Consider the following 13,654-nt stretch of genomic DNA (forward strand, 5'->3'; position numbering starts at 1 on the left):
CATATCAACTTCTCCACTCCTTAGGGCTGTTTCTCTACGATGTACACAGTCACTGACCACTGTGCCCACGACTTACAATAAGAAACAGCCTTCCCGGACCCATCCATCATCTTCCAGTGTCATTTGGTTTTGATATCCAAACAGCGATGCTTGCCAAGCAGATAGAGTTCAGAGGCTCTTCAATCCAAAACCAAAGGGGAATGGAAGCCAGAAACTTACCCCCCAGGAGTCCAGTGAGGCAGACCCTTTGAACTCCAGGTTTCAGAACCACGGACAGCAGCCAAGAAAAGGTTGGCCCCAACACTAGTATAAAAAGTCTAGGTTTCCCTTCACTAGAGACACAGGTTGGTAACATGACCATTCTATGCCTTTCATTGTGTTGCAAAAACACAGAACTAACCAGGAAGCAGGGAAATGTTAGATTCAGGTGTGGACAGGGAACTGTTTCATTACTTTTGATTGCTATTCTTTTTGCAAAGAGTCCCACAGGGACAGATATGGTTAAGGCTAAAACCAAAGGCGTACCCTAGATCAAAAACTCACTTTGGTTTCTGACTTCATTCTCCCACCATGCAGTAAAGATACGATTGGCAATGATTCCACAAATCATTCAAAAGACATCCTTTTATTAGTAGCTAGGTATTACCGAAAGTGAATAAGGGAAATTTCAATTTCCACTAAAAGATTTCTGAAATTACCACCCATATATCCTTACCTAGGAGACCAGGTAACAAATGCACTAAAGGAATGCTGGCAGAAAAACAGGACATCATGGAATTGTTTCCAAAAGGAAAATTAATTGGTTATTTCTATTTCAGCTTAGCTGAAGCGGTAAAATCTAATCAGCAATATTTTTCACAGTGGCATCTCCTTCCAGATACTGAAATACCTCAGACCATGATCATTTTTTGGGTTGTTGCTCATTATGTTGTTTTTTGCTGGGTGAAGAGGCTTCTCTGAAGTAACTATGAAAACGATTATGAATGAGCCAGTTCCCCAGACCCCACCTCTGAAACTCAAATGGAGAAGAAAGAGTTGTCCCAAGCCAACCTGCACTTCAGCGCTTGAGTTCCCCACAGCCAAATGCTAAGCAGTTGACACCCAGAAAAGGCCATACAAAATTCCAAAGAGCGGGCTGTCCCCAGTCTGAAGTTCATCATGGTTTCAACAAGCTATCTCCAGAACATCAAAACTGAGAATGAAATAGGTATGAAGTCATTCTCCCTACCTTCTCTTCTTGTGACTTCATAGTTTCTGGACTCCTGTGAGAAGAAAGACACTCGTGTTACCGAAGAATAATTCATATGTACAGATGCTTGCAAACATCCCACTTCTTATGATTCACATTCATGAAAACATGTACCAAGTAAGTAGAACATGACACTAGTGACATTAGGTCTACAAAACTCTCAACACACACAAACACACACACACCCCACTGATGTAAACAACTTATTTCTTTGGAGGCTTAGGCAAAAATGGGGAAAAATGTTAATCATGCAGGTTTTCATGAGCACAGCTGTTTCTCAGGGTTTTCCTTATATGTTCCTACACAACAAACACAAGTTACTGAGAAATCAAAGGGTGATTTGCCTTAATAAATACCAGTGTCTCAGATGGAGCTAGCAGCACAGGGAATGCACTTTAAAAACAGCCTTTGGAAACAGCCCTGAAGAATCAGTTCAGACAGGAATAGGGGCGGAGGGAACGCCAGGAATGGAGAATGACCCCAGGAATTGGGATAAAGGGAGAGGACAGGGCTGCCCAAGGAGGAACAGTGCTACAGAGAGCACAGGGGAGGGAGGCCGGCAATGGGTTCTGCAGCTTCCTAAGTGAAAATGCATCTCTACTGTTCATCATAAACACCCAGGATAAAAATGCCAAGGTTGAGAATAAGCTCAAAAGCCATGCTAGTGACTGAGGAGGAGGGACAGGCAAGGCACGCACAGGCTCACTCGCCACCACGGAGCTGCTTCGGCAGCAGTGCCTCGGCAGCAAGCAGCGCTGGCTCTGGCCTCCTGGCGGCCCTGCTCAGTGGGACACAACCTCAGGGAGGAAACGGACCGGGCACTGGGCGTGTCTGTCCTGTGCCAGCTGCATTCTCTGTCCCTCTGTCCCGCACCTCGCGCACCTGTGAAACCCCAGGACAGCGCAAGGCCAGAGGCACACGCAGACTGCCACGCGGTGCAGCCTTTCCTGCGCCTGTCGCACCGCACAGCCCGCCACGTGGCACCTAGAGCCAAGTCAGTGTACAGAGTGCTGCATCCTCGCGTGGGGTCGCAAGGGCAGGCTTTGGAGAAGAGGGCATGGAGGTGACGGGCAGAAGGCACGACGCGAAGCCTGCTCTCCCCATGCCTTTCCTTGCTCTCTGCCCAGGGCCTGCACCTCCAGCCCTGCACACAGCAAGTGCTCCCTCCCTGCAGCAGGAGAGCTCACGGTCAGCCTCTCAGCTGTGGGACAAACCTGGGAGCCCGTTACTGCGATCACATAAAATCTGCCATGTGATTAGGGACAGCTGGCATTCACACAGTCCTGCCTCTTACGGAATAATCTGGTGCATCCGACATTCCTCAAGTCGGCTCTCACCTCGAGAGTATTTAAAATTTTCCTGGTATACATTGTGAATATTTCCTTTTTATATATATCTTGTTATCATAAGTGGAATCTTCCCCTTCATTAAATCTTCCAATTAGTTTTTGTTTGTATATATGATGGCAATCAATGTATATTGATTTTATACACAGCTGCTTGATGAAATTTCTTTTTGTTTTTAACTTATTTCCATCTATTCTTTGGGGGTTTCCATTTGTGTATTTTTGTGAGTTTTTTTTAACCTTTATTTCAGAATAGTTTTGATTTACAGTATAAAGAATTCACATACATCCCTCACCCTGCTTCTCCTATTGATAATATCTCATATTAGCACCCTTTTCTCAATGAATGAACCACACGCTCATTTTTTTTTTAATCCAAACTCCTTTTATCCCTCGTAACTCTCCCTGCCTTCTGCAATCTGTGTTCACACTGAGTTTTCTCTCCTAACCTCGGCTCCCACAGATAAAGGAGAACACGCAGCATTTGTCTTCCTGTGTCTGGGCTTATTTCACTCAACCCAGTGGCCTCCAATTCCACCCATCTTGCTGCAAACGGCAAGATGTCATTCTTTGTTGAATCACTGAGCGATGGTCCGTCAGGTACCTGGAGCACATTTTCTTCATCCAGTCGTCTGATGATGGAAACCACGGTCGATTCCACGCAATGCCTCCTGTGAACGTGAAGCAGCACGTGTCTCCCTGACACGAGTTCACATCGTGCCATTTGTATATTTAGACAAGCTACTCACAGCCAGGATCTTGTCTTTCCCGCTCCTACACGCTTTGCTGCTGTCTTCTTCAGCCCCGTGCCAACTGCTGTGGACGCAGGGTCACTCTTATCTTGTCTCTGACATCCAGAAGAAAACCTCTAGCATCTCCCTATCCAACAAAATGCTGGAATTTGGCCTAACAGATGCACTTAAAATATTTAGTATAAAAATGAAATCAATTTCTGTTTTATTGGGCTTTTAAATAAACGCATGTTTTAGCTTAATATGGCCCAACTCTTCCTCATCCTCGTATTGGCCACTTCCTGCCCTGGGCTGTGAGCTGCAAGGGGCCAGTGTCTTTTTCCCTCTGGCAGCCTCAGTGCCTGAACAGAGCAGATGCTCAATACATATTTGTTGAATGAAAACTCAAATCAAATAAAATATGTGTTGAATTTTATCAGGTACTTTTTTATGCATGTATGGAGATGATCCTATGGTTTTTTTTTTTCTCCTTAGAACTATTAATATGATGACTTCCATAGATTTCATAACATTCCACTAACCTGTTTTTCTGGGGTAAGTTTTTCTTGATCATGAAACATTGTTTTAAAATATAGTGTCATTGGCCGGTGCTGTGGCTCACTAGGCTAATCCTCCGCCTGCGGCGCCAGCACACCGGGTTCTAGTGCCAGTCGGGGTGCCAGATTCTGTCCCGGTTGCTCCTCTTCCAGGCCATCTCTCTGCTGTAGCCCGGGAGTGCAGTGGAGGATGGCCCAAGTCCTTGGGCCCTGCACCCCATGGGAGACCAGGAGAAGCACTTGGCTCCTAGCTTCGGATCAGCGCGGTACACCAGCAGCGCACCGGCTGCGGCAGCCATTGGAGGGTGAACCAAGGGCAAAGGAAGACCTTTCTGTCTCTCTCTCTCACTGTCCACTCTGCCTGTCAAAAAAAAAATATATACTGCCATATTCTATTTGCTATACTCTTAAATATGTTCTTGAACTGAGTGAACTACAAGATTCTCTACTGATATTCGTGAGACTGAACTACCATTTTTTCAGGATTATACTAGACAGAGAGACAGACAGAAAATATCTCCCATCCACTATTCACTCTACAAATGCCTGCAACAGCTTCTGCTGGGCCAGGCTGAAGCCAGGAACTGGGAACCCAATCCAGGTCTCCCACAAGGTCAGCAGGAACCTAACTTCTTTAGCCATCACTGCACCTGCCAGGGTTGCACTAACAGAAGCCAGAATCAGGAATAGAGGCAAGCACCGAACCCAGGTATCCTGACACATGACACCTTGTGGTCTTAAGCACTAGACCAAATGTTCATCCCCAAAATGTCTTAAACAAATTGATATTTAAAGGCTTCTTCCACTTCACTTTTCAAATAATGATTAAAAGAGGAAGAAAGGTTAAACAAGGACAAGCTTTCACATATGGTCAGTGACCAGCTGAGATTTAAAGGCCAAAGTCTGGTTTCCAAGCCTAGCTAAGCAACAACAACCCATCTTTAAAAATAAAATAATGGGGGCCAGTGCTGTGGCATCACAGGTAAAGCTGCCACCTGAAGTGCCAGCATCTCCTAAGAGTGCTGGTTCGAGTCCCAGCTGCTCCACTTCTGATCCAGCTCTCTGCTATGGCCTGGGAAAGCAGTGGAAGATGGCCCAAGCCCTGGGGAGGGGGGTCCCTGCACCCACATGGAAAACCTGGAAGAAGCTCCCGGCTCCTGGCTTCAGATCAGTGCAGCTCTGGCCGTTGTGGCCAACTGGGGAGTGAACCAGCAGATGGAAGACCTCTCTCTCTCTCTCTCTCTCTCTCTCTGCCTCTCCTCTCTCTGAGTAACTCTTTCAAGTAAAACAAATCTTTTAAAAAATAATAAAACAAGGCTAAATGCTCAGGGATCGTATGAAAATTCAATGAGATAGAATTTTGCTTCTTGCTACAGAAGAGTGGCTTGCATTATACTAACCCTCTGCCAGCCCAACTACAGAAGTCGGGTTTAAGGAAAAAGGTTTAGAAGACGCCAGACCAGCACACAGGCAGCCAGAACTCCAGGAGCAGAGTTGCAGAGAAGGAAGCAGGCTGAGGCGTATTCACCGCCACATTCCCCCCAGGGGCACTACTTGTTTCTAGCAGAACCAAACAGAAAGCATTGTTCTAGAACTTAACAATGGCTGAATTGGGAGCTGCAAATTACGGCGCAGAGCTACCAAAGCCATTTGAAAGGAAACCAGAAAGCAGTGGGTGCAGGGGCCCAGGCTGGGTGCAGCCGAGCAAGCCTCTGCGTGTGACACCAGCATCCCCTATCCGACGGCTGGTTCAAGTCCCGGCTTCTCTGCTTCCAACCCAGCTTGCTGCGAATGCACCTGGGAAAGCAAGAGATGGTGGTCCAAGTCCTTGGGCCCCTGCCATCTATGTGGGAGACCTGGATGACGCTCCTGGCCTTCGTCTGGCCCAGCCCTGGCTGCTGCCACCACTTAAGGAGTGAACCAGCAGATGGAAGATTTCTCACCCTGTATCTTACCCTCTCTCTGTCACTCTGCCTTTAAAAAAAATAATAAATCTTTCAGGAAAAAGTGAGGCCAATATTTTATCCTCTACCCCCCACTGAGTTGCACAACCATGGCAGAGCTGTACACATCAACAGCAGGAGACTGAGGAACAGGCAAAAAATTAGCTTCCAAGTGGCAACAAATGCCTTAAATAAGTCTCAGATAATGAAATATTGGGAAATATTTTGACAGTATCAGGTGCTAGGCAGACAAAAGCTGGACTTTCCAAGGGAGAGTGGTCCTGGCCAATGAAGCAGACTTTTGGTTAGGACCATTCTTCACTGCCCAGTGAATCCTGTTCATGCACAGATCAGGATCCACCACTGTTCTCTCCATCAACAAAGAAAATGCTCTCCGTGGAAGACAACAAAACCAGCCTTAGCTTTATGGCTTTTCATATATAATCTTCAGCATCCCTCGAAACCCACCAAGTCTGGCAATAAACAGTGTGAAATGGTCAAAACTCAGGAAAACAGAGAATAGAGACAGACCCATGGGTTTCACAGATCATGCAAGTAGCGGAAGCAAGCTTTGGAATAACTGTGGCTAACACGTTCAGGGAGACAGAAGGAAGAAACCGCATGTCACCAGAAAGCTGGAATCTATTTTAAAAATCAAATGGGAATTCTAGAATTAAAAATTAACAACTGGGGCCGGCGCCACGCCTCACTAGGCTAATCCTCCGCCTGCGGCGCCGCCGGCACCCTGGGTTCTAGTCCTGGTCAGGGTGCCGGTTCTATCCCGGTTGCTCCTCTTCCAGTCCAGCTCTCTGCTGTGGCCCGGGAAGGCAGTGGAGGATAGCCCACGTGTTTGGGCCCTGCACCAGCATGCGAAGCCAGGAGGAAGCATCTGGCTCCTGGCTTCGGATCAGCACAGCACGCAGGCCACAGTGGCCATTTGAGGGGTGAACCAATGGAAGGAAGACCTTTCTCTCTTTCTCTCTCTCTAACTCTGCCTGTCAAAAAAAAAAAATTAAACAACTGGAAGGATAGATGGATTTTACAGCACATTAAACACAGCTAAAGAGAGGAATCCTAAGATGGAAGCTAGATTAGTAGGAAGTAGCAGAGTGAAGACCTGCAAGGAAGACAATAAAAAAGAAAAACACAGAAGAAAGCTTGATGGAGGTGACATGACACAGTAAAAAGGGCCAACAAGCAAGTCATCACATTGACAAGAGCCAGCAGTTGGGTACTGGAGATGGGGAGGACACTGCCCATGAATGGAACCGTGAGACTGGGATTCAGAAGCATATTATATAATTCCCAGAGAGAGTCATACAGAAAGCAGGTATTTTGCAAAAGAATGGCAACTGAAACACAGCATTTTAAAAACTGTGGGATGTGGCTAACGCACTGTTTAGAGGGAAAATATAATCTTTTTAAAAAGATTTGTTTATTTGAAAGGTAGAACAACTGAGGGAGGGAGGGAGGGAGGGAGGCAGGGAGGGAGATCGATCTTCCATCTGCCAGTTCACTCCCCAAATGGCCAGGAGCCAGGAACTATATCCAGGTCTTCCATGTGGGTGGCAAGGGCCCAAGTACTAGGGGCATCTTTGGCTGGCTGGCACATCAGCAGGGAGCTGGATTGGAAGCAGAGCAGCCATGTCTTGAACTAGTACTCTAGTAAAGGATCCAGCATCAAAGGTATTGGTTTAACCCACTGCGCCACAACACCAGCTCAAAATATAAGACTTAAATATGTTTGAAAAAAAAAAAGAAAGCCTGAAAACTGATGACCAAAGAACCTCGCTTTAAAAGACCGAAAAGTAACAATTTAAATCCATTTAAAGTACAAAGAAATATGATAGCAGAAATTAAATAGGAAGAAAATTATATCATAGAAGTGTTTTTTAAGATTTATTTGTGTATTTGAAAGGCAGAGTTACAAAGAGGCAGAGGCAGAGGTGGGGGTGGAGGCGAAAAGGGGGAGGGGGAGGAGGGGAGAGGGAGAGCAGGAGAGCGGGGAAGAGGGAGGGGGAGAGGGGGAGGGTCAGAGGGAGAGAGGGGGAGTGGGGGAGAGGGAGAGAGGGGGAGAGGGGGAGAAGGAGAGAGGGAGAAGGAGAGGGAGAGGGAGGTATCTTCCATCCACTGGTTCACTCTCCCAATGGCTGCAACAGCCAGGGCTAGGCAAGGCCAAACAAAGAGTTTGGCAAGGAGTCAAGAGCCTCATCTGGGTCTCCCATGTGTGTGCAGGGGCCCAACAACTTCTGCTGCTTTCCCAGGCCATTAACAAGGAACCAGACCAGAAGTGGAGCAGCCAGGACTTGAGCCAACACCCACATGGGATGCTGGTCTTGCAGGTGACAACTTTACTCACTAAGCCACAGCACTGGCCACCACATCATAAAAGGTTTAAGTTGGTTCTGTGAAAATAGTAAGAACCTGGTCAATACCCCAGAGGGCTGAGAGAGAAAGAGAAAAGGCGCAGAGTGGAGGAACAAAGCACACACCCTCGGTCTCGGGTCTCTGACAAAGCTACAGTGGTACGCTGGGGGGGGAACGGCATTCAACAGTTGGTGCTGGACCAAGTGGAGTTTACACGGACGAGAATGCACCCCAGTTTCCTCCCATACAGCATCCGTACACAGCACCTCCAGACGCACTGAGGAGCCAAATGTGCAACCACCATCAAGTCTCCAGACAAGGTCCTAAGACAGTGTCTTTGGGACAACTTCCACCAGTACGGGGAAGGCAGCACCATAAGGGAAAAGAGCAATAGCTTAGGTGGCCAGCACTAGGGCAGAGTGGGCTAAGGCACCACCTGTGAGCCCAGTGCAAGGCCTGGCTGCTGCACTTCCAATCCAGCTTCCTGCTAATGCACCTGGGAAAGCAGCAGCAGATGACCCAAGTGCTCGTGTCCCTGCACCCACATGGGAGACCCAGAAGAAGCTCCTGGCTCCTGGCTTTAGCGTGGCCCAGCCCTGGCCGTGAAATCCATCTGGGGAGTGAACCAGCAGATGGAAGACCTCTCTTTATCTCTTCTCTCTCTCTGTAACTCTGCCTTCCAAATAAATAAAAAAATCGTTAAAAAGGAAAAAAAGTAAGAATGATATTCTAGGCTTTCTTAAGTCAAGACTTCTGCACATCAGTGAAAAGGCCGGTCGTTAAGAGAGTGTATGAATAATCCATACGTCTGTTCTGTGCAGAACACAGAAAGTGAATGTGCACATCAGTGAGATAAACACAAACAACCTACGTAAAACTGAGGAAGCAGGCTGGCACTGCGGCTCACTAGGCTAATCCTCCGCCTGTGGCGCCGGCACCCCAGGTTCTAGTCCCGGTTGGGGTGCTGGATTCTGTCCCGGTTGCTCCTCTTCCAGTCCAGCTCTCTGCTGTGGCCTGGGAGAGCAGTGGAGGATGGCCCAGGTCCTTGGGCCCTGCACCCCATGGGAGACCGGAGGAAGCACCTGGTTCCTGGCTTCGGATCGGCGCAGTGCACCAGCCTTAGTGCGCCAGCTGCAGCGACCATTCGGGGGTGAACCAACGGCAAAAGGAAGACCTTTTTCTCTCTGTCTCTCTCTCTCTCACTGTCCACTCTGTCTGCCAAAAAATAAATAAATAAATAAAAAGCTGAGGAAGCGACTGGAACAGGCACATCACAAGTCAGAACCACAGCGAATACGACGACACACCAGAGAGTAAGACGTCTGAAACACTGGCCGGGACCACACGTTTGTACCAGGATCTGGAGCAGCGCATGTCCCACCGTCAGAGGACACTGCCCGTAGGACTGCTCTCATCATCCGAGCTCCAGCTCCACAAGGCCGCTCTCAGAGACAGGAGCTGCTTCCCATGGGCACGGCCCTTTGTTCTTGCAATGTTTATGGCTCAGTCTTCCACTTAAACAACTCCCTGTGCTAAATGCTGCTGAAACAACCACCATGATTTCTGCTTCCCGCATCCAGCAATTCCTCTCCTGAGGAAACACCCTACAGCAATGCATTCACGTGAGCGTCGACACGCGCAGACGGCGGTGTGTCAGAGCGTCCACAGCACGGGACAGCCCCGACGTCCACCGACACCTGGGTGGGCAGACGCACGGGCAAATCCGTACAGTGGGAAATCAGCCACCCCAAAGGGCAAACTCGGCAGAATCCATAACCTGGATGAATCTCACGGACAGAAGGCTGGGCCAAAGGAGGCAGATGCTAAAGAGTGCAGTGTGTAGGATCTTATTTTTGTGACTTTCAGAAACAAGCAAAACCTCTCTCTGTGGACAGATCAGTGGGAACCTCGGGGAGGCACAAAGGCGCTTCTGGGGTGGTAGACGCATCCCAGGCTGTGATGACCACAATCACGTAGATGTGCACACTTCATAAAAGTTAACTGAGCGCCAGACCCAGGGTGTGTGCACCTCACTGTCTGTTTGATACGCATCAGTGACAAATCTTAAAATAAAATTAGACCCATTTCCCAAGAGTACGCACACAAAGCTTTTTGAACAGAGGGAGCAAACCTACACCCTGGTTTACAGATGAGGAAGTTTCTAGCAAGCGGCGGCTGCAGCTCGCAGGACTATGAACAAGGAGGAAACGGCCAAGTCCACACTACACTCGGGTCTCTCCAGCCCTGAGCCACCACGCTCTACGGCCTCCAAGCAGAAAACCAACAGGCACTCTAGAGAAGCAGGGTGGAGACTAAAAGGCAGGGCTCAGAAGCTGGAGGCGCCAAGGCTCGACCCTGGCTTGTCCCTGCCAGCCGTGCCCCTAGTCACCATCGCTGAACCTTCCAGAACCTCAGGGTGTTCATCTCGGAAACAAAGGCAGGACCAGTGTGTTCCCCTCAGAGTGGCCGTGGCGATCACTTGGACTAAAAGCCGGTGCTGTGCTGACAGCAGAATGCAGACAACAGGCCTCCCACCCTGGCCAGGGTCACCCCACTCCTTAGTGACAGTCACCGAGGGACAGAGCTGAGCAGACCACAAGGGGGCGGGTGTGCACCCAGGGACCCCCTCAGTGACCACGGCTAAGTGACAATCTGTCTTTCCAGGCCTTGAAAAACCAACCCCCTAAAAGCCGTAGCAGAAATACACGGAGCGAAATTCACCGGCATCAATGACACTGAGGCCCTGGACGCACCGTCTGGGGGAGAAATGGTTTTCGGCAGAAGCCGCAAACCAGATGGTGATAAACGAGAGTTAGCACATGGGCATTGCTTAATGACTAAATTTCTTTAACTAAAACTCTAATTTTATTATGGCATAAATCATACTTTCTTGAAATAGGGAATTAATTTTAGATTTTTCATTCACTGTTCATAACCTTTCCACGAATTTGACAGCCAAATCATTTTAAATGTCATTTAACCAATACAATACAACAGCTTTATTCCTCGCTGTACCCTTCCTGAATCCATTATCTCCCACTAAAATGTAGAAGAACTTCAGTAAAAAATTACCATCCCATCAAGCTGTATTTTACTGTGCAGTTGAACTGCATAATCTTTATTTTTGAATCAATAGAATGCAAATGCTGAGTAATATTTTTCATAATCCACAAGTCTATTATGGATTCCTAGCTATCAAAAAGTAGTCTAAGAGCAGATGAAAGAGCAGGAACAAGCAGCCTCCGATGCCTGCTCTGAATGCTTCCTGCATCCACGTTAGGCTCAGCAAATAGACAGGGGGACACTCGTGGGGCCGTGGTCACAAGTGCTGCGCCACACTCCCAGCCCTCCCTGCTAAGAGTGCAAAGAATCTACGCCGAGGAAAGACGCAAGTCAAACAGCAAGCTGAGTGCAACTCCACGTGGCCAGTTCTAGGCAGACAAAGTAAAGAACCCGCTGTGGCCAGCCACAGTGAGCGGGCCCCAGTGCCTGGGTGCCCGGCCTGTGACAATGGCACCACCATCCAGCAGGCGAGGGGCTGTCCAGCTGGCCTGTGCCCCAGATTCCCAGAAATGCTACTAAAGCAGTCTTTTGTTCTTAAGGTTTATTTTAGGGGCCGGCACTAAGGTGCAGTAGGTTAATCCTCCACCTGCAGCGCCAGCATCCCATATGGGCGCTGGTTCTAGTCCCAGCTGTTCCACTTCCAATCCAGCTCTCTGCTATGGCCTGGGAAAGCAGTAGAAGATGGCCCAAGTCCTTGGGCCCCTGAACCTCTGTGGGAGAACAGAGGAAGCTCCTGGCTCCTGGCATTAGATCAGCATAGCTCTGGCCATTGGGGCCATTTGGGGAGTGAACCAGCGGATGGAAGACCTTTCTGTCTCTCCTTCTCACTGTCTATAACTCTAACATTCAAATAAATAAATAAAATCTTTTTTAAAAAAGATTTATTTGTTTGACAGAGTTACAGAGACTTTGACACACACACACACACACACACACACACACACACAGTGGGGGTGGGGGTCTCCCATCTGCTGGTTCACTCTCCAGATAGCTGTAATGGTCCTAGTTGAACCGATCTGAAGCCCAGAGCCAGGAGCTTCTTCTGGGTCTCCCATACAGGTACAGGGGTACAAGGACTTGGGCCTTCTTCCTCTACTTTCCCAGGCCATAGTGGAGAGCTGGATCAGAAGTGGAGCAGCTGGGTTTCGAACCGGTGCCCATATGGGATGCTGGCGCTGCAGGCCAGGGCTTTAACCCAGTGTGCCACAGTGCCGGCCCCGAGGCAGTTCTTTTGCCAGCTCCCTTTATCAAGCATCGAGTACAGCAGAGATCGAAGCCTTGTTCACAGGCAGGACTCATCACCACCAAATTCTGACATGTAACTCCCAAGGTTTCCATTTCTATGCTGCTCTTAAAACGCACACTCCTTTAGCAAGCTTTCTTACAAGTTTTCATTTATTCATTTGAATTTTAAAAAGTTGACTCTAACCGTTTGCATTTTTGCTAGCAAGACACCATTCTGCAATTAAGATCGTCCCTTGGACCGACAGAACACAGCTAAATTAAGTGATGCCGTCTGTGGCATGTGTTCCAGGCCCAGCTCCCACTTGCTCAGGGCACACCACCCGCTGTGAACGCTTGATCTCATTCGTGTGGTCGAGCTAAAGGCAGAAGAAAAACCATCAAGGTGTTAGGTTTCCCAGCACCCCCTGGCTGGGTCCTGAAAGCAGGAAGAGGGAGAAGGTTAGGAGGGTAAGGCTGCGCCCAGGTCTAGTCTGAAAGTCACGCCACCGAGAGTCCAGCAGAGAAGAGGATTCCCTGGGGGCAGAGCCTGCAGATCCCCTGCCTCTGCCCCCAGCCCTCCAGAAAATGTCCAGCACAGGGATGCTGGCTCCTGAGAAAGGCCAAGGAGTCAGAGTTCACCTCCTGCCGCAGGGCGAGCAGTGGTTCCAGGAGCCTGGAGCCCAGGGCCCAGGGGGTTAAGGAGGGGCGTGCGCTCCTGGTGCACTGGCTCTCCACCTGAAACGAGATGCTGTCAGTGGCCAGGTGGGGCCTCCTCTGCCTTTCTCACTGCCCCAGGACACCCAGAACTAGAAGAGAGAGGGCAGGGCAGGGCAGGGCTGTGCCCATAAAGGAAGTCCAATTCGCTAACACCTTGGGGCTGAAACACCAATGGTACAAGGAACAATCCTGTACCCCTTCTTTCTCCTCTGCCACCACAGATGCATCTGCTCACAGAAGCCGGTGTCGACACGGGACAGGGAAGTCCAAATGATTCGACCAGAGAGCTGACGAGGGTGTTTCCTCAAAACTAGAGGAAGAAAGGGAGAGACTGTGTCTGGACAATTTTAAGAAAGGATCAAAGAAATCTCTTTAGTATGAAGGTACTCTAGTATCACACTATTAAAAACAACAGTTTTTAATAGCAGCCTAGTATCAAGGCAGCGGTTATAGGGTCT

At 48.8% G+C, this 13,654-nt stretch overlaps 1 protein-coding gene across 5 annotated transcripts in view; it reads right to left on the reverse strand.

The window, feature by feature from the left end:
• Positions 1 to 13,654, reverse strand: part of FSTL4 (follistatin like 4) — a 360,281-nt gene that overhangs the window by 326,565 nt on the left and 20,062 nt on the right. For all 5 annotated transcript variants that reach the window (XR_016236091.1, XR_016236093.1, XR_016236092.1 and 2 more), the window contains exon 3: positions 1,229 to 1,262. Coding sequence is in view for 2 of the 5 variants with exons in the window: in XM_051844203.3 (XP_051700163.3) it covers positions 1,229 to 1,262 (34 nt within the window). In the remaining 3 variants the exon portion in view is untranslated. The remainder of the gene's footprint in view (positions 1 to 1,228; positions 1,263 to 13,654) is intronic.

Source organism: Oryctolagus cuniculus, chromosome 6 (genome assembly GCF_051225735.1).
Source record: "Oryctolagus cuniculus isolate XC-2025 breed Fujian yellow rabbit chromosome 6, ASM5122573v1, whole genome shotgun sequence".
Taxonomy (NCBI): Eukaryota; Metazoa; Chordata; class Mammalia; order Lagomorpha; family Leporidae; genus Oryctolagus; species Oryctolagus cuniculus.